Source organism: Anas acuta, chromosome 9, assembly GCF_963932015.1.
Source record: "Anas acuta chromosome 9, bAnaAcu1.1, whole genome shotgun sequence".
NCBI lineage: Eukaryota > Metazoa > Chordata > Aves > Anseriformes > Anatidae > Anas > Anas acuta.
The window spans coordinates 21,901,394-21,928,713 of record NC_088987.1 but is presented as its reverse complement, the minus strand read 5'-3'; the positions used below and the strand labels follow the sequence as shown (position 1 = coordinate 21,928,713).

The 27,320-nt window shown below is 37.6% G+C and overlaps 1 protein-coding gene across 16 annotated transcripts in view; it reads left to right on the top strand.

The window, feature by feature from the left end:
* The window catches only part of DOCK10 (dedicator of cytokinesis 10), a 148,026-nt gene that overhangs the window by 102,239 nt on the left and 18,467 nt on the right, over positions 1 to 27,320 (top strand). For 14 of the 16 annotated variants that reach the window (XM_068691437.1, XM_068691436.1, XM_068691444.1 and 11 more), the window contains exons 24-44: positions 655 to 773; positions 3,612 to 3,681; positions 6,712 to 6,825; positions 7,758 to 7,829; positions 8,431 to 8,577; positions 10,473 to 10,556; positions 13,268 to 13,364; positions 15,059 to 15,103; positions 15,504 to 15,679; positions 15,795 to 15,911; positions 16,909 to 17,020; positions 17,749 to 17,870; positions 17,956 to 18,070; positions 18,239 to 18,305; positions 18,628 to 18,675; positions 19,352 to 19,453; positions 21,664 to 21,788; positions 23,382 to 23,494; positions 24,176 to 24,313; positions 26,028 to 26,210; positions 26,943 to 27,053. In XM_068691437.1, the coding sequence (XP_068547538.1) occupies positions 655 to 773; positions 3,612 to 3,681; positions 6,712 to 6,825; positions 7,758 to 7,829; positions 8,431 to 8,577; positions 10,473 to 10,556; positions 13,268 to 13,364; positions 15,059 to 15,103; positions 15,504 to 15,679; positions 15,795 to 15,911; positions 16,909 to 17,020; positions 17,749 to 17,870; positions 17,956 to 18,070; positions 18,239 to 18,305; positions 18,628 to 18,675; positions 19,352 to 19,453; positions 21,664 to 21,788; positions 23,382 to 23,494; positions 24,176 to 24,313; positions 26,028 to 26,210; positions 26,943 to 27,053 (2,277 nt within the window). The remainder of the gene's footprint in view (positions 1 to 654; positions 774 to 3,611; positions 3,682 to 6,711; positions 6,826 to 7,757; positions 7,830 to 8,430; positions 8,578 to 10,472; positions 10,557 to 13,267; positions 13,365 to 15,058; positions 15,104 to 15,503; positions 15,680 to 15,794; positions 15,912 to 16,908; positions 17,021 to 17,748; positions 17,871 to 17,955; positions 18,071 to 18,238; positions 18,306 to 18,627; positions 18,676 to 19,351; positions 19,454 to 21,663; positions 21,789 to 23,381; positions 23,495 to 24,175; positions 24,314 to 26,027; positions 26,211 to 26,942; positions 27,054 to 27,320) is intronic. The other 2 variants (XM_068691435.1, XM_068691433.1) reach the window with 2 other exon arrangements.

Genomic DNA, 27,320 nt, shown 5'->3' with positions numbered 1-27,320 from the left:
TAATGTTGTATGTGATAAAGAATCAACTTTGCAATATAACCAAGAAATAATTCTCCCCAGGGCATTTTGCTTTTATTTATAAATCATGACTAACTTTGAAGAAATTTAGGAATTATTTGGAAATGTCTGAAATGTAAAACTGGGAGTAATTCAAAGGATTTTTTTTTTTTAGTTAAGAGCTTGGTATCTTCCTTGATCAGAGAAGATAATACAATGTCTCTGTAATCAGGTTAGAGTGTTGATACTGCTTTTATCAGTGTGCTTTTGACAGTTGTTTAGCTACGAGTTCATTTTTATCAGATATCAGTATAGAAAGAATGAGTTTTCCTAAAAAAGTTAGGAAATGCAGGTCTTAAAAATAGTTCTTTTAGTGCTGCGGTTTTGGTTTCAATCTTTTTGTTTGCTTACTTTGGTTTTCATCAGGATAAAACAAAATACTCAAATTTGGAGATGTGGACAAAATCCAGTTGCATGGATGGTTATATTTAGAACAAATTTTGTGGGGAAGTATTCCTCCACTTAGTTGTCCTGTTTTCCTACCACTACCCCACCAGTGGCTGTACAGCATTTTACCTGCTGAAACAGGAAAGCAAATAATTAGATTTCACTGCTCATATTGGAAATCTCTAATTTTCTTTCTTACGTCCATTACAGAATTTGCTGAGGATAGAGAAGATCCATGTAATTATGAACTTTCTTCCCATAGTCCTGAATCAACTGTTCTGGGTTTTGGTGCAAAACAGTGACGATGAAGTTGCAACAGCTGTGACCAGGTATATGAACAGTTTCTATATGAAGAAAATAATTCTGTAGATGTTCATCCAATAATAGCTGCTCTCATAAAGGCTGTCTGTGGCATTTAGACTTCAGTAGGTGAGAATGCCTGCTTCCACCTTAACACAGGGCTCTGCAATAGGTTGTGGAAGAGCATGGTATCATGTGGTTGACTCTGATACCAACCAGGAGATCTTTGCCCATGTTGAATGTGTCTTTATACCCTGAGGCAACGATAGGTAAAGGTCTTGTCCTTGAGGAGTTAATTGCTTCCTAAAAGTGCTGAATATCCATTTTAATTTATGTTTCCACTCTGAATATGTGGAATTCAGCATAGAAAGAGCTTGGCATCTTGCATTAGCCAGTGCAAAGTCAAAGATTCAGTTCATGCTTTTCTGAGGCATTTTCTAATTAGTGTATCGGCAATATCTGAAAAGCAGCGGAGGCATTTTCTAGTGAGTGGGCAAACAGCTGGAATGATTTTCTGGGTCTTCTCACCCCTCGCATAATGAAATTGTTTTTATTGATGCTGTTAATCAGTGCAGCAGAAAAAAAAATGCTGGAGAGATTATAATTATTCTCTGCAGGAGGGCAGAAAGTTGTAGTGAATTTTCTTTCGGCCATAGCATTATTTCAATTGTACTTCTGCCAGTAGCTAAACATTGGGACTACAACTAGTTGGAAAAAATGACAATGCTCAGCCCTCAGCAACCCTGTTAGACTCGTCTGCTGTCTGTATATTTTCTTGCTTTTCACAGATTGTTTTCCGTAGTTAATTCCTGAAGAAAGATTAACTAGGAAAGCGTAACGGAATGAGGAAGCTGATTTCCTCATGTTAGCCTTGGAAAGCTAGAATGTCAGTATACTTTGTCAAAGGATCATGGCACCTTGGAGGATGAAGTCCAGTTTGACAACACCTAAGTACTAGGAAACTTTCCTTGTAAATGTGTGATTTCATGACTACATAAATTTTCAAAGAGAGAGGACCTTTGTTCAGGATCCCTTTATGGCCAACAAAATAACTAATGCTAAGGCCAGTTAGGGAGAGTAAAGAATCTTTCCCAGGGTAGAATTGAAGTATCAATTAATTGACTGGAAAATAAATGCATCAGAAGAAGTAGATGTTTAAAACTTAGACTTAATGATTAGATGGCAAAACTGAAGGATGCTAATTTTTTTCATGCATCAGATTTTGAATATACACCCTCAGTGGGGTGGAGGTGGGGTCTCTGTTTCCCTTGTATGTGCGATGGCTTTTGTGCTAGTACTGTTGATGTCAATGGGAATATGCTCATCTGCTGTGTGTGCCATTCATTGACGTGTCCTATATATATACACAAATTGTATTTTGCTCTGAATAGCTTGGAGCAGCTTGTGTTGAACATATTAAAAACAACAACAGAATGAAAAGCTAGAATTGCTTTTGTGTTGGGCAGAAAACATTATCCCTTTTATACTCCCTCATAATTACTTACTTGTCCAAGGGCCTGACATGGCATCATTTCTATCTTGTCTTTGCTAGGACTTATTTCAGTTTCAGATCAGAGTAAGGGTTGGCTGAAGGATCAGAATGGGCACAACTGATTTTGTCATAGCATTTGTGTGTTGCTGTAAGTTTTACTTCTAATAATAACAATAAATGAAATATAGGAAGTATATAAACTTAGAGGAAGTACAAACTTTTGAATCCAACAGTAAGAATTTGCAGAAAACTCTCAAATCAACAGACTACTAGAACTACTTGTATGTGGGTTATGGTCTGGCACATACCTGTTGGTGTATCTATGCATTAATAATCCTTTTTAGTTATGCCATTATTATGAGTGCCCTTGAATTTGAGATACAGTCCACAGCTTTTGATATTTGAGAATCATGAACTGTTTCCTCCCCATTCTTTCAACATAAAAATAAGAATATAAAACTGCAGTGTTTTCTATATTAAATATCTAAAATCTGACGAAAAAAATGGTCTCAAAAATTGGAGGAGATGTTATGGTTAAGATATGGTTTGAAGATAACTTCTTGCTCAAATGTGTGCTTTCTAAAACAAAATGGTATCAAACAAAAGATGGCCCAGGTACAAACTTGAGAGAAAACTTTGCTGAAACGCTTGATCTCAAGTGGTTCCATCTCTGCTGTTAACGGAAGCACAGGCATGAAAGTGGGTGTTGGCATGGCCTGGGCAATTTGCTTCCACATTGCTGATCACCAAGAGGATTTGCAGAAGCTCAGAGCACCTGCTGCTGAGGAACAAGCACGTGCTGTGCTCAGCCTGCTCCTCTGGACTGGTTGGGTGCTCAGGCACGGGCTGAGACCCATGCTATGTGCAAACAGTGCAGGAGAGAGGCACGCTTGGGCTGGAGCCCAGGCTCCTGTGTGCCCTTGATTAACAGTGCAGTCATAAAGAAACATCAAAGCCTCATAGAATCACCAAGATCTGAGAGAACCAGATAAGTAGCATTGCCAGAGGAGAAGGCTCTTGCTTCTCTGTTTCGTCAGCATGCTTTATTTTTTTCTTACTCCCAATCTGAGTAAGTCCTTACAATCTTTAGTTAGTTAATAGATGCATTCTGTTGTAATGTCAGTACAGGTGTAATCATTAATACTGTGAGCATTTTGCTAGATGAATGCAAATATAGCAGCATGATCCATGCAAGTGGAGGGCCCAAGGAGTAACTGTTTTTGCCTAGTGGGACAGTTTGTGCATGCACTATTCATCATTTGGATCATATCCATCAGGGGCTGTTTTAAACGGGGAGTTGATAACAGAACAACGTGGTGCATTAGATGTCCTTTTCTCTGCTGTATGACTTTTATTTATTTTTTTAATCTTTCAGGGTTCTTACTAATATTGTTGCTAAGTGCCACGAAGAACAACTAGACAACTGCATCAATTCTTATGTGACGGTATGACTGCTGTTAAACTTAAGTATTTTGTGTGGTTTTGTTTGTTTGTTTTCTTGTTTATTTTTAGTTGTACTTGTTTGTAGCTTTCTCTGTATTAGCATTGTGGCTTTCTGCCCCTGGCAGGCTGGGTGACTCAGCAGTGAGGAAACTAACATAAGCCTTGGAAGAGGCTGAGTGAATTTCAGTCCTCTGTCATAAGTTCCCTGTGCCACCATGGACAAACTACGCTGCCTCTCCTTGCTCTGGGCTGTGGGAGGAGCGGATGTCTTTTAGAAGACATGTAGGAGGGCCTTGTCTTCTGGAAGCAAGATGTGGTGCAGATGTGCTTCCAGCTGATCTAAGAGTGTAGACTTAGTGTCAGTCTCTGTAAAATGGGGTTAAGCTAAGAGAACTTCCCACATTGCAGGGCTTATGTGTGTGCGTGCGGATAAACACCTGAAAGATCAGGAAACTTGAGCTAGATAGATACCTGTGAGAGATTGATTAAATGTAGTTTGACAATTTGCAGCATTTCTTTTGACCATGAAGAGATCCACAGCTTTTAAATATCTGTCCAGCTGACAGATATTTATTTACAGGATTACCCTTACTACCGTTAAAAATTATCCATGAATAATATTTTTTATATATAACTTATTCCAGGTACTGTGCATGGTTTCAAATTGCTGTGTTTTTTAGGGAGCTATAAATTTTTAACCAAACTTTTGATTATTTTCTTAAGAAATGAATTTAGTTTCAAGATCCTGTGTCTTTGCAAATGCTATTGTACATAAATTCATTTCTCATCTGTGGAATTCAGATTTTTATAACTACGCCCTGTTTACTCAGCTTTTTTCATCCATCATTATTTTTGATGAAGGCATTATGTACAATGTATATATATCTTTGTTTTGGTTTGGGGGAAGCTGTAGTATTAGTTCAAAAGCCAAAGTAGTGGCCTCTTTAAAGATGACTTCTTTGTTATCTGCATCAATTTAAATATCCATTAAATTAGTATGAATAATGCTGTAGACCAGTAAGTATCTAATCAAGAATATGTTTAGATATCAGATTTAGAAGCTGAGAATTTTATGAAGAAGCATGTTTTTAAGTAAAAGGTTACATTAACTACTATTACTGACTGGAAAAAAAAATAATAAATGAACTTAATTTAAGTGTTACTTTTTTTTCCTCTCAAGTGTTTTTTTCCTTATTTATTTATTTATTAATTGAGAGAGGAGACTGGAAAATTTGGTTCTGGCTTTATTAGACGAATCAGTAATGAGTAAATTATATCTTTGAGTCTCATGCTGATTACCTTATTTGTTTTTTTCAAATGACAGAATAAAGGAGAATTGCAGGTTATTAAGAGAATTGAGATAGACATTGCTATCACTTTGTATCTTGCCATGCTGTCGTTTGGTGGTGATGGAACTAATGGAAATTGTCACAGAGTATTTATGAATGTGAAGTGTTGAGTGACAAATGTCTGTATGGGCTTCTAGCTATAGTGATGTGCTGATTCACTGTGAACGAAGTAGTTTTCATAACATAAATTTCATTTGTAGATTGTGACTAATATGCGACATGAGGTTTTTTAAATTAACTTCAGGAATGAAACAAAAGCAAATAGTTTCCTGACAAACTCTGAAACTTCAGCAAGTTATGGGTAATATAATGAAAGTACGATAGGAGTCAGGTTACTAAATGGGAAGGATGTTTTTATTTCAGCGTTTCAGTGTTGACAACAGTTGGTTGATATCTCCAAGGTGTGGATTTACTTTCACACTTCATGAAACAACATGTTTATAGGCTATGCATCTGAGCACCTTAGTAGTCAAATTCTACTCTCAAGTACCCTAATTTAAACCCAGAGGAATTCTGCTGAAGTCCATCAGAACTGTTCAGGCTGCAAAGTAATAATGAATGTAACATTAAAAAAAAAGTTAGTTGAAGGGATATTAACACCTCTGCTAATCAGGAACTTCTGAAATTTACATTAGACACCTATTGTGGCTAAAAGTATTTGAAATAGCAGGTGATTAATCAGCTCTACCAAAAGTCCATTTAGCTTGTTTTCCCATTTTCAGCAGCAGTCAAAAGCCAATAACTGTTAATCTCTTCTATCCATCTGTAAGGAAATGAAGAATACATACTCTAGAGATGCTGTTTTGAGAATAAGTAAATTCAGAATTGCGAGTCACTCAGATACAATAACAATGTGAAACTACATGTGACGTGTACACAGAAGTACCACATTGCACAGGGAGAACTTACTGCATCTGCTTCAGAAATAATGCTGAATATTAATAAGATATTTTCAAGAGTTAGTCCTTTCTTTTACATTCTTTCTATTTGTATTTAAAAGGCATTTATTCCCAACTGGTGCACTTGCAGTGCTCTTGCTTTTGGGAAGTCCTAATAGATTCCAGTACCAAATTATTAGCTTAATAAAATGTTGAATAAAACTCATGCTATGTTTATGAGTTCTGGGCAAGTTGGTAGGTAAATTCCTATCTGGAGGGTCTGATTTAGAAAAGGGGTGTAGTTTTCCCCTTCCATCAGTTCTAGTGGGTGCTTTACACCTTTCAGGATGAAGAGTTGCTACCAGCTCTAACTGTTGCCATTGGAAGAAAGGAGCAAGTGAAAGGTGGCCCTGACTAGGTGGGTGAAAAACCCTCCTTACTTCCTCTATTTGCCTTTTTTTTTTTCTCCACTCTGGTGAAATGGCTTGGAAGACAGCTTAGAGGCATCAGGTTCCTATGCCCTATTGGAAAGAAAAAAACACTGTAGAAACAATTTTAAGCAGAAATTCCTCTTGGTTCACATTAAGCTGAAATTAATAGCAAGTTGTGTTTAAAACTCAAATTTTGTTGGGGAGCGATGTTGTGCCACTGTGAGGGGAATTAAACTTTGTGTGAATGTATTTTTTAATCAAAATCTTTTGGAAAGTAAAGGTTGTCAGCTGTTCGAGGCAAGTCCTCTCCTACTAAGACTTTTTATATTTGTTTTAATATACGTTTTGATTTATTTTTTTCTTTTCTCCTTCAGTATGTGTTCAGGACCAAATCATTTGAGGAGAGAACTGTTCATGAGGAGCTGGCCAAGAATATGACTGGTCTTCTGAAGTTAAATGACCAAGTAACCGTGAAACAGGTTTTAAAGGTGAACAATACTGAATTAGCCCATTTGTAGTTTTCATACTGGTATTCTGCATGGAAAGTCTTGTCACATCTCTTTCTCCCGTTCTCTTTCCCTGTGTGAGCTTTGCACAAATCACAGCCTGCGCTGATTCAACAGAACAGACTTAAAAGACTTTCTAGAGCTTTTCAACATAACTAATTTCTCAGAGTGCCATGGTTTGCATAATAAAATTCCTCCTTTCTACTACTGCTCAGTCAGGGTGGGGAACCTACTTACTACATAATATGACATTAGCAATTACTTTTAGGACATTTTGATTTATTTTTTGTTTTAAAAGTTGTTGCATAGAGAATATTAATGTGTAAGTAGGACATTTATATCTGATTTTAATTGCTGCCTTTGATGGGCAGTGACCAAAATGAGAAGGATTGAATTTCCTTACATAAAACAGGTCTAAGAAGTTCATACATATGCAAGCTCTATCAGTGCTCCCAGAACCTACAGGTTCTGGTATAAAAGCTAGTCAGTGCTAGCTCAGGAGTTCTCAATGGCAAAGACATGCTCAACGGTTCAGGTTCTTCACTGAGAGGGTGGTCGGGCACTGAACAGGCTTGTCAGGGCAGTGATCACAGCGCCCAGCCTGCTGGAGTTCAAAGAGAGTTTAGGCAGCGCTCTCAGATACATGGCCTGGTTTTGGGGTGGTCCTGAGAGGAGTCAGGGGTTGGACTCAATGGTCCTTGTGGGTCCCTTCCAGCACAGGGCGTTCTGTGATTCTATCATGCAAAGTTACTCAAATATGTAGCACTTGAACTCTTCCATTTCTTTGTCATGTGGAGTTTACCCATGTGCATTACTGAGAAATGCAGTCCCATCTCTGAAGAATGGAATTAGCCTCATGAAATATTTATAACATAATCATATCTCCTAATGTCATTTTTTCTTCTTTTGAACAGCACTCGTGGTTCTTCTTTGCAGTTATCTTAAAATCAATGGCACAGCACTTAGTTGATACAAACAAAATAAAAGTAAGTATATGTGTTGCTCTTAATGAGGCAATCAGGTTCCAAGGGAAAATATAAAATGCAGAATTATGTGAAATAAGTATAGTTGAAGTTTTCTTCTTGACTGGTCAAAAAAAAACAAGAAGCTATTACATATTTTAAAATATTGTTTTTACCTGCAAAAATATAACTCATACCTATTCCAGATTGTACAGAGCTGGTGGACCAAAAATACAGTTGTATCAGCTTTGTAAAGGATGGGTTAGAATGGAATGAGAATTCTGTAATTTCTGGTGGTTACCTGGCAGTGAGTAACTAGATGGCAAATGAGAGATCTAGAAACTTTGCTCTGCTTTGAGCAAACTTGTCATATCTGGCAATCGGTGTCCTGTCTGCCTCTTTTCTGCCTGGTTATCAAAGACTCTATTAGTATATTTGTGCTGGAATCTGTGGATAGCGTTTCCCGCTTTCTAATGGACAAGATCTATTGAATTCTATAAGTACTGAAATATTATATGTCGAATGACCTGTGTTTTTATTGTCTTTGCTCTTGGCTTGAACTTGTTTTCAGATTTAATATGTAATAACATGCAATCAAGTGATTATCCATCCATTCACTGCTTAGGTTTCTCGAACTCAGAGGTTTCCAGAATCATTCCAAACTGAGCTGGATACCCTTGTGATGGTCTTGGCAGACCATGTTGTTTGGAAGCACAAAGATGCTCTTGAAGAAACCAGGAATGCAAACTACAGCACTGCCAAGTTCCTCAAGGTGAGATGTTCTGTCATTATACTTATTTGCCCATATTTAGTGCAAGAGTGAATCTATTCAGTCCAAACTGAAGGGAATAAAAACAAAACAATAAAAACAATTCTGCTTGATGGCTCAATTTCCAAGTTTAGCATTGACCTGTAGTTCAGTTTTTCTATTCCTTTGGGTCTTTGACAGTTCAGAAGCTTTTTCTAATTCTGTTTTAAAACAGTTCTGATTGATTTGTATCTATTTTCTAAAAGAGTCCAAGTTTGCAAACTCTACAAATTCTTCTGTTATATTCAAATTGGTAAGCAGCTTGGTAAGAAATGTAAATGTAGTTGCAGTTGTTATTTTTTCTTTAAATACTGCATCTCTGGATGAGTGTGGGTAGATGAATATTTCCTAATCATAACCACAGTAGGTGACTTTTACAAACCAGAATAAGTTGCAAGTATTGTGTGAAATACTGTAACTTACCTTTTAAGTGTGTCATGCCAGTTTATTTACTAGATATAAAGAAATACATGTGCTTTGGAAAAGTCACAAATAGGGTTTGCATTTTTTTTCTTTTTGTTCTAATATTTCTCAATCATGTTTATTTTCCCAACATTGAATTAGCTGTAGAGCATGGGAAAATTGGCATTCAGTAAGAGGCACTCCCAGCTACTTAACTAGAAATAAACTTTGGGGGTGGGGAGGAAACCACTTCCATTAGCATACAGAAAGTTGTACACAGTGTACACTGAAACCTAGGCTCCTATCTTTTATGACAGATTGAAACACAGCATTAGGAGAGAGCTGTATTCCAGCAGCAGAATGGAGGTGCGGTTAGAAGGAAAACAACCACAAACTGAAGATGGATTTTTCTTCTTTGATATATAAATAAAATAAATGATAGAATTTAGAATGGATAGAAATTGATGTCCACTGCATTGATCTCTGTTGTTGCTTTCATGTGGAAGCCCGAATTGCTGTTGATAAACTGATGTTAAGCTGCATCTCTCCATACTGCTGTATCATTTGGAAGGTGACGTTGGTTTGAAGCAGGAGCATAAATGGAGAAGCTGTTGCTGCAGTTTAGAATGTTATTTTTGTTGTTCATCTGAACTGGGAAGACAGTAATGTTGTGTTATGTGATAAGGCATATGGTTTTGTTTTAATTTCTCTGCAAATCTACTCTGACAGAAATAATTACATGGATTAGACATGATATGACTGCCCAGACTGGGGCATGCAGGAGTCTTGTTTGAATACTATGTAGCAGAAGGCTTAGGGCTTTGCTATCTTCACAGAGTTCAGAAGCACCAGTTGAGATGGGAAATTCAAGATTACCTTTCCTGTCTCATGGGCTGACTCTGCAAGGGAAAAATGTCAATAACTGTAGCACTAGGGGCCTCAAAAAACCTTTACACCTGGCTATTTAGCCTCATCAGTCAGAGACATAACATCCTCATCACATTCTTAATTTATTTCAGTATTTGCTCCCAGAGAGACAACATAGTTCACAAACAGTGAGTATTTTGTCTGGAATGACTCTTCAAGAGTCATTGCTCTGTCACCGAAGGGGATGCTCAGGTCAGCTCCCATCACATACCACCTCTAGTTACTGAGTGTTGCAGTACGTGAATAACTTTTATTAGATAATCTTTCTTTTGGTGCACGGTACAGTGTAATAAATATTTTAGACTGTAGACAGTGAAAATGAAAAGTGTAATAGATTTGTTATTACAAGGCAGGGTGTGAAGAGCCAAATTCACCAGTTCCACAGTTTTCCTTGCCCTGCATGAGACTGACTTCACCTGCCCAAATGATGCAGGCTTATAGGTGATAGGAGGTAAACAGCTAAGTAAATGAGGCCAGGTACTGCTTTTTTTTTTTTTTGCTATAAAATAATATTTTTCTCCCTTTCTTAGCGCTGCTTTACATTTATGGACCGTGGATTTGTGTTCAAGATGGTCAACAATTATATAAGTATGTTTGGAACAGGAGATAGCAAGGTATAGTTTTGATTTTTGTTGTTGTTGTTTTTTCCTAAGCAACTCACTAACAAAATGATTTTACATTAAGAGTATTTATAATCTATTCCATTGCTTTGCCATTCTCAGAACTCAAGTCAGTGGAAACACTTAACACTGTTAAAACCTTAATTTTTACAAAAGGTCCCCTGTAGACAGACTCTTGGTTAAACATGAAACTTACTTCTATGACTGTTTCTGGGAAGTACTTTAGATGCACAAAAATCAACAGATGTGCAGTTAAGAACACTTCCCCTTTGCAGATGAATAAGACATTAACAAATGTTTGACTTAAACCTTGGCTAAGTGGTAAGTATCGTTAGTAATTACCACTCTGCGACTACTGTTAACAAGAATAACATTTCATTTTTGTTATTGTTGTTTTTGAGCCATCTGTTCTCCTTTCTGAAAGTAAGTAGCTGTGTCCAAACACTTTCTCACTGAGTCCTGCAAAAGCAGGCTCTACAAGGACTGCTAAGAGTAAAACATGGAAAAGGCTGACCAGTTCTTTGAATTTGAGATTTGATTCTTTGGAGAGTACACTTGTGGTTTGGACTACAAATATCAGCAACTGTTGGCAGTAATTTTCTTTTAGAGCAGTAAAAAAAACATCTGAACAAGTTACCATTGTGTAAATTCAGTTGAGAACGTATGTAATATCTCGGTTACTTTGAATGGTATACTCTTACCTCATTGCTAATGCGAGAAAGCAAGGCAGCTCCAAATTAGCTTGCACTTGCCAGTAGGAAAATTCCCTGCAGCCTAAATTTCTTCAATAATACCTATAATAGTCAGTGATTTAGTTTGGACAGTAAATTTCAAACTGCAAGAGGTCCCCAAATTATTCAGCTTGATTCCTTTACCCTTCATCCATTCAATGAGTCTTTCTGGTTTTTATCCTATGCAGCTGGGTTTCTGAACTATCATACCAGGGTGTACAAGACAATAAATAACAGAATGCATCTTTCCCAAAAAGCTTACAAAAATTTTGTCCATTAATCTTTTATAACTCTTTAGTGCTGATCTGGTATTTGTAGGTAATGAATGAGATTACTCCAGTCTATTTCACTTTTTAGTAAAACCAAACTTCATGTTGCACTCAGATATTTCAAGTAATCTCTGGAGCAGATGTAGAATGGAGTTTCTTGGTATTAGTGCTGTAACCTGGAGTCTATAATTCTGCAAACAACATTTTATGTAATCTGAAAATAGTTTCCACATTTCAAACTTCACTAAATACATTCAGCTTCAGAAACAGATGTTTAATTAAAAAAAAAAAAAAAGGACAATATAATGGCCAGTAGAAAAGCCTGAGATTAGTCAGTGTGCACATTAGAAATTAGCAGCTCCTTGGCAGTAAGTGCGTGCGCATTGCCAGCCACCCAGCTTCACTTCAGAGCCATCTGCCAGGATGCATGAAGCAGAATCACTGCAGAGCTGAGACAGATGTGCCAATGGAACAAGCTTTGCAGCACTTAAAAACAATAGCCATAAAATAAAATGAGAGATTTCGGACCTCAAGGAAGGGCCGTTGTCTTGGATTGTTTCCGTTTTCAATCAGACCCCTAAGCAAGAGTCAGTTGTTAAAATTTGCTGCAGAGTTCATTTCTATGTATCTTTGCTTCTTTAATGGGATTGTTTATTTATCAAAAAGATTATACCACAATCTGACCTCTCTTTTCAGGAAATTTAATGGCATGTATTCATGTATTGCTGTAGTTTATAGGTATATCACTATATAACGTTGCAGTCTGAATTTAATTGTGAATGAAGCATCATAGTTTCTATTCCACAGAAACATTCACAGTATTCCATATTTTGATAGGTAAGCATCATTTTGAGAAATATTTATTCAAAAGTTAAAATGTCTCATTGGAACTCAGTTCAGCATGGTGTTCCTTCAAAATATCACATTTCCTGAAAAATACCTTTCAGCTGCTTCATTTCTTTAATAGCCGTTAGGCCATGCAATCAATGGACAACTGTATTCATGCTCAGGTACTACAGTGCAATAAAACATGTCAAGAAAAGTTCCCTACCATTCCCTGCTCTCAGTAGATTGTAAAAAACATGTTCCAGGTATCCTAGTCTGATGGTAGCAGCAGAAAAACTACAATTTATCAGGGATTGACTGACTTAATATATTAACACATATTACTACATAATACCAAAATCCCTAGAAGCTGGAACTCAGTGGCATCAATAGAGGAAGCTTCCACCAATATCAGTAAGTGTGGGATCAGGCCTGTGTGGCTAAAGCTTTGTTTTTGGTGGACGAAATAGAAAAGAAAAAAAAATAGAGAAGAAAGACATAATTATTATGATGGTCCTAAATTGCATGAATTGAGGAAGATACCTGACTATGATCTTATGTTACAGTATATACCATTAAAAGACCCAGGGTAGCTTTAAATTTGCCTTAATATGTTGCTTAAATCAGGCTTAAATTTATCAATACATCTTCAATGTAAAGTCATATTTGAGGGATACATTAAAAGCTTGTTGGTCTGTGACAAGTTCCTCTGATAACATAAGAAAACCAGATGTTATTCACGTAGCTTGGCATAGCCAGACTTAAAGTTTCACTCTTGGTTGGGAGTATGAATTTTAAGGTAGTGATAAATAATGCTGTTCTGTCTTACTGTTTTCCCTCTTTTAATGTAAACTGAGCTGATGCCTGTTGTGATTTTCAGACTTTACATCAGTTCAAATTTGACTTTCTCCAAGAAGTCTGTCACCATGAACACTTTATCCCTCTGTGCCTGCCCATACGGTCTTCAAACATTCCTGGTAAGCTGCCGTGCTGAAAGGGTTTCTGCACAGCAAGGAATTATTGGGTGGTTCAGGTAACAACTCCGAAGTACTGTGTCTGTTTCTTCAGCCACGGAAACCCGTAATATCTTGTCAGGTGTGGTACTTTACAGCCATGGTGAAGTGACATTATTTTTATCACACTAAATATACGCAACCCCTGCCTGTCCAGCTGAGAGGTGACTCTTCCTCTGGAAGCTTGTGGTGAATGAACTGAATTGGTTGTGAACACGGAATTACTAAAGCCCTGGGAGATGATGAGCCAGGGAAAGGCTTAAACAGGTAGAGTGGGAAGGGAAAGACACTAAGGCTGAAGCGGTGGTAAGAGAATTGTGAAACTAGTAACTGGGTAGAGCTTTCTTGCTGCAGCTGCGAGTGACTTGTCCACAACGGCCCCTCCTTTGGGAGGAAGATCTGAGCTGGTCACACAGAAGGAGTTTGGAAACCTCCATCTTCGTGGATGACAGGCTGTTGGTACTTCTGCCTCCAAAGTATCTCTAGGATTGACAGGAGGGTCCCATGCAATAGCCATTTTCTGCCAAGTTGGCACTGAGTAGTGCAATGTTTTACCTGGAGCAGTATGGCAAGAGAGACCCATTTCAGAATGCATTGCTGGTGCCTCCTGAGCTACTTCTCAAGGCCGGGAATAGTGTGTATACCCTATGTTTTGCAGGGAAATATGAGCAGGTTTTGCCTATGCTCTACCAGAGGAGTGAATTCTCCGCCTATGCCCCAAGCCAAGTAGCAGCCACGTTTGCTCAGTGCTGGGCCTGTGCTGATGAGCCCTACTTCCCGTGGCTACCCACCTTCTAGCTGAACAGTTTGCATGCACAACAGGTTTCCTTCCACCTGGAGAGCATGAGGCTTGCAGTGAGAGCAGGGTGTTTCCCTCTTCCTTTGCATGCCTCTGTTGTTTAGAACCTAGCTTTGTGGCCAATGCTCACTACAAGGTGCTTTTCCTCTTCATTCAAAGACACGGGGATTTTAGCCCAGGGCACCACTGACAGTTCTGACAGTTTTGTGGACTCTGGGATGTTCACTCAGGATGTGGTCACTGAAGTTGCTGAGAGCAGAAGGTACCTTCCAGGAAAAGCAGTATGATCTTTCTGTGCAGCATTTCTCAAAGGATGGGCTCTTCTCTCTTTTTTGCTTTAGTTTTTGCCACCTTAAAGAGTTCAGTTCTGCTGCTCACTGCTGCTATGAAGCTTTAGAAATTTTTGTTTTCCAAACAGCACATTTTGGAGAGTGGCAAGTTATTGGTTAACAATTAATTTTTAACCTGGTCAGACAAGTGTACAACTACCACTTGTTAAAGCACTGTGAAGTTTATTACTTTTTGCCATTGTGGAAAAAAAATGTCCTTAGAATAATTTGATGAATAAAATGATTTGCCATTTCATACTGTTTTTAGTGGGATTTAAAAACTGAAACTCATCACAGTAATTTCTTACGAATAATGACTTAGAACTGTCTATTCATCTTCCATTCTATATGAAACAGTTGTCCAAAGTTTTAAATAAAAAGCTACTGGCACAGCCCAGGAGAAACTGTTTCATTCTAATAGCAGTCTAATAATTCAAAAGGATATAAAGTAAATAATTTATGCACTTATGTTTTGCTGTGTTTTTTAATGATTTTTGCCTGTTATTGTTTTATATTTATGATAAATGAAGACCCTGTGACACCTTCAGAATCAACCCAGGACTATCGAACATCAGGTATGAGCAAAATGGTTGCATAAGAATTAAGTAGAATTGCACATTAAGAACTACAATATGTATTTCAGCTATTGCTACTAAACTGGGACAAATACAGGCAAACATTAATCACCATTTGTTAGTCTGGATCTGTGTGTTTTAGAACTCTTCTAGATAGAATATGGAAACAACGGTTTCTACCCTGTGCCTTCAAGAAGTGACTAGTCTTAGTGTGCAAAGCATTTGAGATTCTAATACTGGTATACGCATATAAATTGGAGGAGTGGGATGGACAGTTCAGGAAATCAAGATTTAACAGTGGATTAAATAAATCAAAGTTACTGACATTTTTGAAAATGGGAGGAGAATTTTTTTAAATAACATACATTAATTTAGACATTCTTGTCCTTTCTGTTCCAAGATATTCCAGAGTACACATTGACCAATGAATTTTGCCGTAAACATTTCTTAATTGGAGTACTGCTGCGGGAGGTTGGTTTTGCCTTGCAAGAAGACCAGGATATTAGGCACCTGGCTTTGGCTGTGCTTAAAAACTTAATGGCAAAGCATTCATTTGATGATCGATACGCAGAGCCGGTAAAGAAGCTGTTTGTTTATTCTTTTTCATACTGTGGCTAAAATATGTGAAACATCCTTAGCCAACCAGTGTACATTAATTTATTTAGATTCATTTATATCACTTATTTTTTAGGCAAAACAAGCACAAATAGCAAACCTGTACATGCCACTCTATGGAATGCTTTTGGACAATATGCCAAGGATTTACATGAAGGATATGTTCCTTTTCAATATCAACACTTCCAATCAGGTAATTCTTGTGAGTTTTCAGAACACTGAAAGGATCAAACTGAGGTCTGACCCTAAGGTCTGAGAAAAGCAATCTGGTGGGAAGAAGTCCAAATGTGCCCTGGTCAGAAATTAGATGGCAAAATATAGTTCTGAAAATGCTGATTCATTTGCACCCAAAATGTTTAATTTGAAAGGTTTTGATTTACCCAACACCTGCAGAGCCCTGGGAGTCTGTACTTGCAGGACCCTGAGTCTGGGACAGTTCCAGGGCTGGAAGCTCCAAATTAGAGGCTCATAACCCCAGGCAGTTTGTGTGTCTGCGCTAGTGCCATGGGCTGCAGGCTTACCCTCTGGCAGGTCCCTGGGCAGATCTCTGAGAGACATTGTTGTAGAGAAAATCTCTCATCACTCACAGATTTTTTTTCAGGGTTATGTCATGGATCCACAAGCAGTTTCTTTAGTACAGGAAGAGGGACCATGAGCAACAGTAAGAAGTAAAGGGAATGCATACAAGTAGTTGAAGGAGGGAAGGGGTACAGAATCCCTCTAGATTCTGACACACAAAAAAAAAACATTTGTATAAACTGTGCATGTGGAGGAGGAGCAGATTTGCTTATTTCTTAAAAGACTAGATGTGTTCTAATCAGACCTGATCTAAAAACTAGAAATAATTTCTGCAGGGGTGTTGTGTTCTTTCAGTAAATCAGTCTATTTCATCTGATAATCGCTAACAGCATTGAATGCTCCTACCCTAATATTATGCTAATTTTTAAGAAGCAAACACAGACTTGGTATGTTCTTTTTAATTCCAGTGATGAGTGTTTCACATTGAGGCTAACTTGGGCATATTACAGTAAGCCCTGATTTATTTTTTTAAAGCTGCCATGTATCAACAGCTGAAAGTAGGTTTTCTAGCTCAGTGTCTAAGAAAAATCATCATTGCATATGTGCTGTCATTGTAAAAGTAAACAGTGATAAAATTTAGCAGAGTTTATTCTGTTTATTTCAAAATACAGGGATCTAGGGATGATTTGAGTACAGCTGGAGGATTTCAGAGCCAGACGGCTATGAAACATGCAAATTCCGTGGACACTTCCTTTTCCAAAGATGTTTTGAACTCCATAGCAGGTATAAATGACAGATTGATCACGTACACAGGTAGATTTCTGTGTATCTCAATGCATTGTGCTTTCTGCTTAGTATTCATGGATGATATCATTAACCCATTTTATATGATATTCAGGGAAACATGGTATGCGATGTTTCTCTTCTCTTTGGGTGTTTTTGGATTGATTTTATTTGTCTTGTGAAGCTGCTCTTCTTCCACTGCTTCACTTACTCTCCTGCTTTGGAATGATGCCAGTAGTTAGGCTCTCCCAGATCCCTGTACCTGAATTCATTCTTGCAGTCTGCCTGGGTTAATAGTCCCAAGGTTTCTCCCGAAATCATTCTTGAAGTCGTTCTTAGTTTTCCCCAGGCTTAAAACTAAGTGCTTTTAATTTTCCCAGGCTTAAAGGAAGGGTAGAAACACAACTTTTGTTTACTTCTTCCACATTCCATTTCAAAATTCAGGGAAGTCCACAGGCATCTTTCCACTGATTTTCATGGCTTTGGGTCAGGCCTTATGGAATGCAACAGGGTATATTAATGCCACGAATGATGGCAAACTCGGTCATTTTACTTCAGCTTGGTGAATGTTTTTATACTAAACATACCCATCAATTGCTTTGGCATTGGAAGTTCAAAGCACTGGTATCAGTCCAGCATGACACATTTTAAGTTCTCCATTTTTCTTGTTAGTTTTTGTATCCATAAATGTTTTAGTTTAGCATGTTTGCTATGACTTTCATTTACAGCCTTTTCATCAATAGCTATCTCTGCAGCAAACCATGCTGACTCCAGAGCTTCCTTAGCAAGTCTTGAATCTAACCCAAGTACCAATGAAAAAAACAGTGAGAGAACTGACACGTGTGAAAAGGTACATGTGCAAATGTTGAAAATGATTCCTAGATTTAGATAGTTATTACTATACTCAACAAGGTCCTTCACTGTCAATTCAACAGATCATGAGACCTTTGTCTTTGATTGGATCAACCCTTCGTTTTGACAAGTTGGATCAAGCTGAAACTAGAAGCCTTCTTATGTGTTTCCTTCACATAATGAAAACCATTTCAGAAGGTAAGAAAATGTACATTACCTAGTTTACGTTGTTGTGAAATATTGTGAATGGAATACTGAATCCAAACCAAAGTTAAAATAGAATAATTATCAGTGTATTTTACAGGTTTTGGGTCAAGTTTAATTCCCTCTAACAGAAACACAATACATTTTAATATCTCCCTTTAGATGCACTGATTTCATACTGGTTGCGAGCACCATTCTCAGAAATAACAGACTTTTTCAGCATTTTAGAGTAAGTTCACTTTGTGATTCATTGATTTCATGTTAAACGATGATGTTCTAAACTGGGTACTGCAAATAATTTCTCTTTGTCCACCTTGTGGTATAGGGTGATAGCTGTTATACGTTGGATTATTTTTCCATTATCTTCCAAATTTGTAACATGATACTATTAATGAAACCAATATCCTTCAATATGTTGGCCATTTCCATGAACAAGGGCCTTAATGCTTTGGGTTTTCCTCCCAGAAGAGATATTCATAGTAGCATGTCGTAGTATTTTATGTATTTAGGGAATCATTAATAGATGTAAAATGTGCTGTTTTATCTTTCAGGGTTTGTCTTCAAAATTTCAGGTATCTAGGAAAACGCAATATTGTAAGGTAATTCTTTAGTTATAGTCTATGTTGTAATATTTAAATATCATTGCACTATATTAGACTATGTTACAGTATTTAAATATTACTGTCTGTGTTAGACCTAAATATTTATCTGTGTTTTCTTCTGAAAACATCAGCCTGACATACTGAAACTGATATATGCTACTTTTTTTCTTTGATGCAGTCTTATCATGATGTTCTAGACATGAAAGTGCATTCCTGGTGTAAAAGATGAATTGTTTGTGAGGATAACCAGTTACATTTGTAACCCATAGTACTGGACCATTCCTCGATTTTATTTCAGCATATATCAAATAAAGGAACTTGAACACTGTATTTTTGTTCTATATAATGGAGCAAATGGTTTTAATGGGAATTGATAAATGTTCCACAGCAATCAAAAAAAAAAAAATCTGTCTCTGTGCACATGCTGAAAAGGCATGAGATCATTTTCCAGCTGTGTAGTGGTAAATGCACACTTTGTCTGAGTCAGTGTTTCATTTTTAATTTAATGCTAGTACTGAAAACTTGTAGTCTGTCATACAGTGGAAAAATGAAAGGTCACCAGATAAACCAGTTAATGCTGTCGCAGGTTTTGTCAGGCCTTATTATTTCTTTAGACGCATGACAAAATCAATGTCGTGTTCCTAACAGATTAACGGTTATTTTCTTTTAACAGGAAAATTGCTGCTGCTTTTAAGTTTGTTCAGGCCACCCAGAATAATGGCACCCTGAAAGGTTCAAACTCCTCTGGCCAGACATCAGGTCTGCTCCCGCAATGGTAATGACACATCCCATTATTAACTGCTATGAAATCACAGCCTTTGTTGTCATCCTGCAGCCATCCTACCCTGTTACAGTGTTAATTGAAGAGGAGTTAACACAGCCTGTAACTCCTTTCAGAGCCCCCGAAGCTGTAAACCATAAAAGACTTGAGCCCCTTCAACTTCAGTTGGACTTACAAGCTTTAAAATATGATGTTTAGAAGAATACTTAGTTACTGTCAATATATTGTCAAGTATTGCCGGAAACGTTAGCTGTTGTTTTCAGCTCAGATGTCTATCTGAAACATAAGTCACATTTCTCCCAAAACTAAATGAAGTCATATGTTTGCATTCTTACTGCTTTAGGGATGAATTTCTATGGCTGAGGTCACAGTATCAGTGTTTACTTTTCTCCTGATAACCCGGGGTGACAGAGTGGGAACTATCTAGCAACACAAAGTCAAAGGAGTAGATGTGCTTGAGCCCTGTCTTTTTACTTCCATTTGGCTATGTGCAACATAGTCCTGTACTGCTGCCTCCATGTTGCCAGTTACAGAATCGTTCTTTTATTTCTTTCATTTTTTATTTTCCTCTTTCTAGTCTAGAGATTGCAAGATTTAATCATTCTCATGGATGGCATGGTAATAAACTGCAAGTGCAGCAAAGCTTTAATAATCTTTTTGACCCTTTTATGGAATAGTGTGAACTTTTTCATAGTTAATAATGTAAAACTCAAGAGAGTAGGTGAACTTTTGACTCCGTGCAGCTTGTGGTTGTTTCAAAGAGCATGCTGAGACAGTTCCCCTTCCTCATATGTTTGGATCGTTGACTTTCCTCATTTATGTGTAGCTCAAGTTTGCACGCTATAATAAGCATGTACCTTGGAGTGGAACAGTTAGTACACAGGAGGGAAAGAGGATGCCTTCCCTGCCATACTTCTTTCTTTGTTCCTGCATCGTGCAGTTTTCAAGAAAAAGCACTGATATCGTTATCCCATCCAGACCTGGCAAGCAGCCTGTAGGAGACTGTTGTTTTGTTGCACATTTGCAGATGAATCAGCATGGTGGCAATCCAGAAACTGAAGTCATATTTTTGATGTTTCCAAGGCCTTCACAATTTACCCCCTCACAGATTTGTTGTCTGCATGGTTATTTGTTTGGCCTGCTGTAATACAGAACGTTCTTTGATGATGCGTTGTAAGATGAACTATGGCTGGTGATCAGCTCTACACTTAGGTATTTGCACTTGCTAAATGCCAGTGTGTCAACATCTTCAGAAAGAATCACACCTTCCCTACCAAAAAGGGTGTGGGGGAGGGAACAAAACAGTAACCTCAGTATCAAAATTCCACATGTTCCCCATCCACTAGTTCGCTAGCGTAGCAACCCAAATCTTTCCACTGACTCATAAAGGAAGACTATGTCACATTGATTGGCAAATGTCTGGACATCAATTTCATACCTGGGATGGGAGCTTTCTTTTTAAATGTAAAATCTAATTATTATTTTTTTGTAAGAATAAACAACAAATACAAGAGGTTTTAGTTAGGTGCAGGAAGCAATTCTTTTCAAAAACATTTTAAAATTATGTGCTTTTAGGAAGTTATATTTAAAAATAAATAAATAAAAGTATTTTAATATTTAAATAAGTGACTTGAATTGTGAGTGATGTTGAGTCTTGCCGAATTCTGCAGTGGTTACAAATTCAAAATCCTTTTTGCAAATTATGATAAGCTTCTCATGATAAATGAAATACTTCATACTGTTTGTCAGCATCAAAAGGTTAAAAGAACACACACATACAAACATCTGCACACACAGTTTTTACTGTCACTGCCAGTCTCATTATTTTTTCCCCCTCATAAATGCTGCCAGCTGTATTAATTCTTTCACAAGTAGGGTGTATTTCTCCTGTGTTCTTTTTTAACTGAACTAACCTCAATTTCTTTTCACCCAAAAGCAGTTTGCAAAGCATCAGCCAGTTATTTAAGCTGATGTTGTGTTTTTTCCAGTGCTCAGTAAGTTTCATCTCCTGTGATTTCAAGAAATCACAGCACATCTGTTTTGTCCACATTACTGACTTTGTTTCTCTGAAAATAATTGCATCACTTTGTTTTACTTAACCTTTGAGAAGTACTGCAGAAAGCTCTAACTGACACGGGAAAATTCTTTATAGGCATGGTAGTTTATTCTTTGTGTCTGTTTTAAATTGTACCTTTGAATTTCAGGATGCATTCTACTTCTAGTCATGATGGCCACAAACATCACAGATCTCAGACGTTACCAATAATCCGTGGCAAAAATGCACTTTCTAACCCAAAACTCTTGCAGATGATAGACAGCAGCACTGCAAGTAAGTACTGAAAAATGTATTTAATTCCCGCTTGAATTCTGTGGGGTTTAGATCAGGCTCTATACAATTAAATCTGTTTTCATGACTGCCAATGAAAGATAGCCAGAAGAGAAGCATAGAGCTGCTGACTTTACTCTTTTTTCAGGACAGTAAGAAATTTGAGCTTAAAAATTTGGTCAAAATTCATATAAAAACCAGAATGAATTACAATAACCTGATGTATTTAAAAAGCCTTAATGGCAAGTAATCTTCCCCTTCTCACCCCTAGCATCTCTTTTTTCTGTGGTTATGTACCTTGTACAATCAGATGTACGCTGGCTGAAATATTACATTTATATTAAGCAATAAAAGTGACCTTTTCATGACACAAAGTCATTTTCCCTTTGGACTGTTTCAGAACTCGGTAGTTTTTAGCAACCTTTAATAAGATAGTCTGTACTCTGAAATAAAGGGTACAATCACATAGTTGAAAGTTTTTGGTCCTTTTAGGGTATTGTAAGGAAGTAAATCTCAGTAGCTGATGTGATTTATACTCACCATGTTGCAGTGCAAATGAAGCACTATACCCGTCATCCCTATGAAACAACTTGGTAGAGCTATTGCGAATTGGGTTTATTTTGTAGCAAAAATTAATGTACTGGAATTTACATGATGTCAAGGTTTGCAGACAAGGTCTTCTGTGATGCTTTTATCTACAAGTCTTATATTATTATTGTCTGTAGATAATGATACCTGTAATATTGTTGTCTCTCTACCATATAAAAATCTCTAATGCTTAAATGACCATTTTCCACTGTATCTAAAAACAAAAGACAGATGCTCTGCTCTTGCCCCATATTCTGAGGGACACTACCAGAGAGTCAAGAAAGCCAAATTTAAGTAGAGTGATGATGTCCTTCATTAGATCATCCTGTCTGTCCATGAAGAGTGGACAAGCTTTCAAGGACACTAGTGCCTCCAGCAACATTATTGTTAATGACTCTTTAATCAAAAGAGAAAATGATCCCAAGTTACCTTTGAAAAGTTGATAAGCTGAAAGTTCCTAATAGAGAAACACTATGAAACTCTCCTGAGTTTATCCAGATAATCTATGTGTCTTTGTCTTTGCCTTCTGAGGAAGCATTATACCCATAAATGACTAACCAGAATAACATCTGCAACCACAACCCAATTCACCAGTCTGACCCTTGCCCATTCTGGAAGATTCAGTATATTTTTAGACGTGTCATCCTAAGACACACAGGCATTGGTATTCTGGCTGACAAAATGTGGCCAGTATGTTTTTGTGGTACCTAAGAGTTTCCGCTAGAGGCTGAAATTATGATATCAAAGCCATCTTATCCCACTTTCCAATTAGGTTCCTTTCATCCTCTGAGGCCCAACAGAACCAATGAAAGAATATGCTCTGAGAAAAGTAGAGTCAAATACACTAACTACCCCTCCCAGGAGCACTTTTCTTCAAATACCCTTTCATTTAATATACAGTTAGGACACTATCTCTACTGCACAGAGATTGGATGACCTGATTGCAAAATTACCTTATCTTTAATGATACTCAAAAGACTACTTGTCACATTGCTTCGTATGTTGTAGGCAGCTCCAATGAAACGGATATTGTACAGTTTGTAGACACAGAGGCAAACATTGCCACAGAAGTTTCCCTCACAATTCTTGACCTGTTGTGTCTTTACACTCTGAACCACCAGGTATGTTTTGCTGCTTCATTTTCTGTTTGAAATGGTGCCATGTGAGATGTGGTGGAGGGAGGGCCTAGGGGATCAGGAACACAGAAAACTCGAAGTGCTTGGGACAGTAAGATAGGGAAATAAGGTATCAGTCCTATTTGAAGGTATTTCATGAAGTAATTTCATCATATCCAAATTGAATAGGAAAATGTGGAAGAAAAGCATCCTACATATCCAGGTGAATATATAGCCCTGCTGTGCATTATAGGGTTGCACGACTACTGCTGTCACCTCTTCTTAATCATGTTCTTACCTCTTCAAGTTGGCAGCTAGATCCTCTCTCTCTCTAAAAACTGTTCTGTTAATGTCAGCCCTGATGAAACGCTGAAGGTCTCACAACTACAAAAGAGCAGACAGCTCCTTTTAGATTTAGTGGGTAGCTTTGGCACCCCTAACTCTTAAATCAGGTGAATACCATCAACGAGTTAGCAGTACAGGCACGAGCAAGTGTTACCCTTAGAAAACTGCAAGTAAAAAGAGGCTGCAGCAAGCTGGGACTGACTGCCTCATCCCCAGAGATTACAGGGCAGTTGCTGATAAAAGCATCTCCCTAGGAACACTTTGATGCAAAGTCCAGTAACTCATCTTCTGTTTATTCGCTTTAATAACCAGCGTGTCCTGTCTTGTTTGTGAACTTTTCAGAGGCAGCTCCAGCAATCTGATTGCCAGAACGCATTGATGAAGAAAGTCTTTGACACACACATGCTCTTTTTGCAAATCAACCAGTCAGCAGCAGCTCTCAAGCATGTCTTTGCTGCCCTACGGCTGTTTGTAGGCAAGGTAACTATGGTTTTATTCTGTTAGTCTAATCTTTTAACATGTTACAGCAAGTGCAACTCGAGGACAGTTGGGTACTTTGACAGAATTCTCACCTTGACACTCTTAATGCTCATTCCTAAATATCTTCTTATTCGTTGCTGATTTAAAAAAAAAAAAAAAAAAAAAAAATTAGATCTGTTTTTGGAAAAATAAAATATTAGAGCTCTTCATGAAAGCAAAACTTGTAAAATAAATTAATAAATGAAAGCTAACTGTGTGGTGTCTAGCTGTGTCATGGCCCTCCTGCCTTTTGTTTTTTTCACCTGTGGAAGAAAGCTTGAAACACTAGTGGTCCTTGGTCCTTATGGCAGATACCTGAGTTGCAGAACCCAGTGGTGAATGGTTGCAGCCATCCCCAGAGGAGCTAGCAGGAGAGTACTCTGTACACTTTACCAAAAGGTCACCTCAAATAGTTCATTTTTACAAATATGTAATTTTCATCATCAAAGAGATATTTTGGACAAAACATGCTCATCAAACTGTTTATTTGCTTGCATCACACATATATAAATAATCATGGGCAATTAGATGCTTTGTGCCTAGCACAAAGGCTGCCAAAATTCCAAGTTGTAGACTTAGATGATATCTTCTTAAAAATAACCAGAACATATCACACAGGTAACAATTGCAATGGGGAAGTGAGAATTAGCAATGTTGGCCTGTTTTTTCAGATGCTTCTATGAAGCACAACAGTGTTGATAAGTTTAAACCATGTGGTCTCCTTCTCTGACAGCTGTTATCTCAGGGGAAAAGAGGAGGAAATCATGCTTCTCCCAGTAACATAGCCTGGGTACATGGGGGAAATATAAAGTAAACTAGCCACAGACAGCTTTAAAATTACATACCAGACAGTCAAGATTGGAGAAAGTACATGTATATGCAACAGGGAGGATGAATACATATCTAGGATTGCCCTTTTCATTCATCCTCTAGCTCTCAGGATTAAATTCTCCTGTCATAGTTCTCTGGAAGAAGGGATTGTTTTGTTTTGTTTTGTTTTTTCCCTGCGGCAGGACTGGGAGATCTTCCACCACTCATTGGTTCTCCCTCTATTGTATTCACCCTGTTGATAAATAGCATGTACGGTTTATAGAGCCATCCTTCATTCTCTGCTGTCTCCTGCTGTTCAGACTCTTGACTGCTGGAAGTTCACTGACTGCTACTCAGAGTATTTTCTTTCTCCTGAGTAGCTTTTATAGTAGTGCAGACCAAACCACCCCCCCACATCTCCCAGCCTTTTCCTGTTTAGCTCTTCTGCATTCTTCACAGATAGTCTGCTCTGCTTTTATTCTTGCTGTGTACCAGCTGCTGTCTGGACTTCCTGGAGGTCAGTTTGATTGATGCATTGCATATGGTGTTCGTATGAAAACCTGTGTGCAGATTTTACTTGATCTTACTTTGTGCACGGGATTATGTTTAGCCGGTGGTTAATTTCTTCACTAAACCCCAGTGTAAATGAGCATATGAAAGACAGTTGTTTTTTACTGAAAGTGTGACAGAAAAACACTGTTGACTCAGAATAACTGTAATTATATATAATTATATATATAAATAATTATATGTATATTAATATATCAATTATATATATATATATTAATATATAATGCTATTATATAAATGCATAATATATAATATTACTGAGAGTACATATCCACACTTTTTTTTTTCCCAATAGTTCCCATCAGCATTCTTCCAAGGACAAGCAGATCTCTGTGGTTCCCTCTGCTATGAAATCTTGAAGTGTTGTAACCATAGGTCACGTTCAACTCAGACAGAGGCATCTGCTCTTCTTTATTTTTTCATGAGAAAGAACTTTGAATTTAATAAGCAGAAATCAATAGTCAGATCGCATCTACAGGTGAGTGAAGTGTAAAATCATCACTATTTACCTGATGTACACTGTTTTGTTGTTTTTACTATTATTATTCTGCATTGTAGCAAAACAGTTCATTTGAACAGATCAGCCAGTTCTCTGTGGCAGTTTGATTTTTCTGCCAGGTCTGAAGACATTGGGCTGGATCCTCTGCTGTTCTTGGACAGTTCAGCTCTGTTCCAAGGAGAGACAGCAGCTGTGAACCTAGCCACACAGCCAAGTAAATCGAATATGTAGCTATTCTTGATTCATATGCATTGCTTACAGCAGTAGCACTGTAGCTGAAGTAGCAAACCAGAATCTGATAGGAACAGAAACATGAAGCCCAGTAACAATGCACTTATATTGCAAAATTTGAGAAATTACAGACATTGGAGATTACTTGCAATCCTTGCATCCAGGGAGTGTAGTGATAGGACAAGGGGCAGTGGTATTAAACTAAAAGAGGGTAGACTTAGATTAGATATAAGGAAGAAACTCATCTCTGTGGGGGTAGTGAGGCACTGGAACAGGTTGCCCAGAGAAGGTGTGGATGCCCCATCCCTGGAAGTGTTCAAGGCCAGGCTGGAGGTATAAAATTGCATCTCTGCTAGCCTGATACATCAAGTTACATTAGAACTGGGATTAAAAACTATTTTGAAACTTTGATTTTCTTTGCTAATTGCACCCTGTTCCTTTTTTTTTTTTTTTTTTCTTTTTTACTCTCTACTTGTACAGCTCATCAAAGCAGTGAGTCAGCTGATAGCAGATGCAGGGATTGGTGGATCCAGGTTTCAACATTCACTTGCAATTATAAATAATTTTGCTAATGGAGACAAGCAGATGAAAGTAAGAAACATTTTTTTATTAATCACTACCTCTTTCAAAAGGTCAACAATGTCACAGGAGCAAGTGTTTCTATGAATAAAATTGCTGACTTTTATTAGACACTGACTTATGCATCCATAGCATGCCTTTTTGAGGCAACCAGACAGTCATGAACATGTTTATGACTCAGAAACGTAATAATTTAGAATTAAATTCTAAAGATTTTTAAGATACCATGCATTGTGGTGATGAAACACTATTGCAATTAACAATGTTTAGTCTACAAAC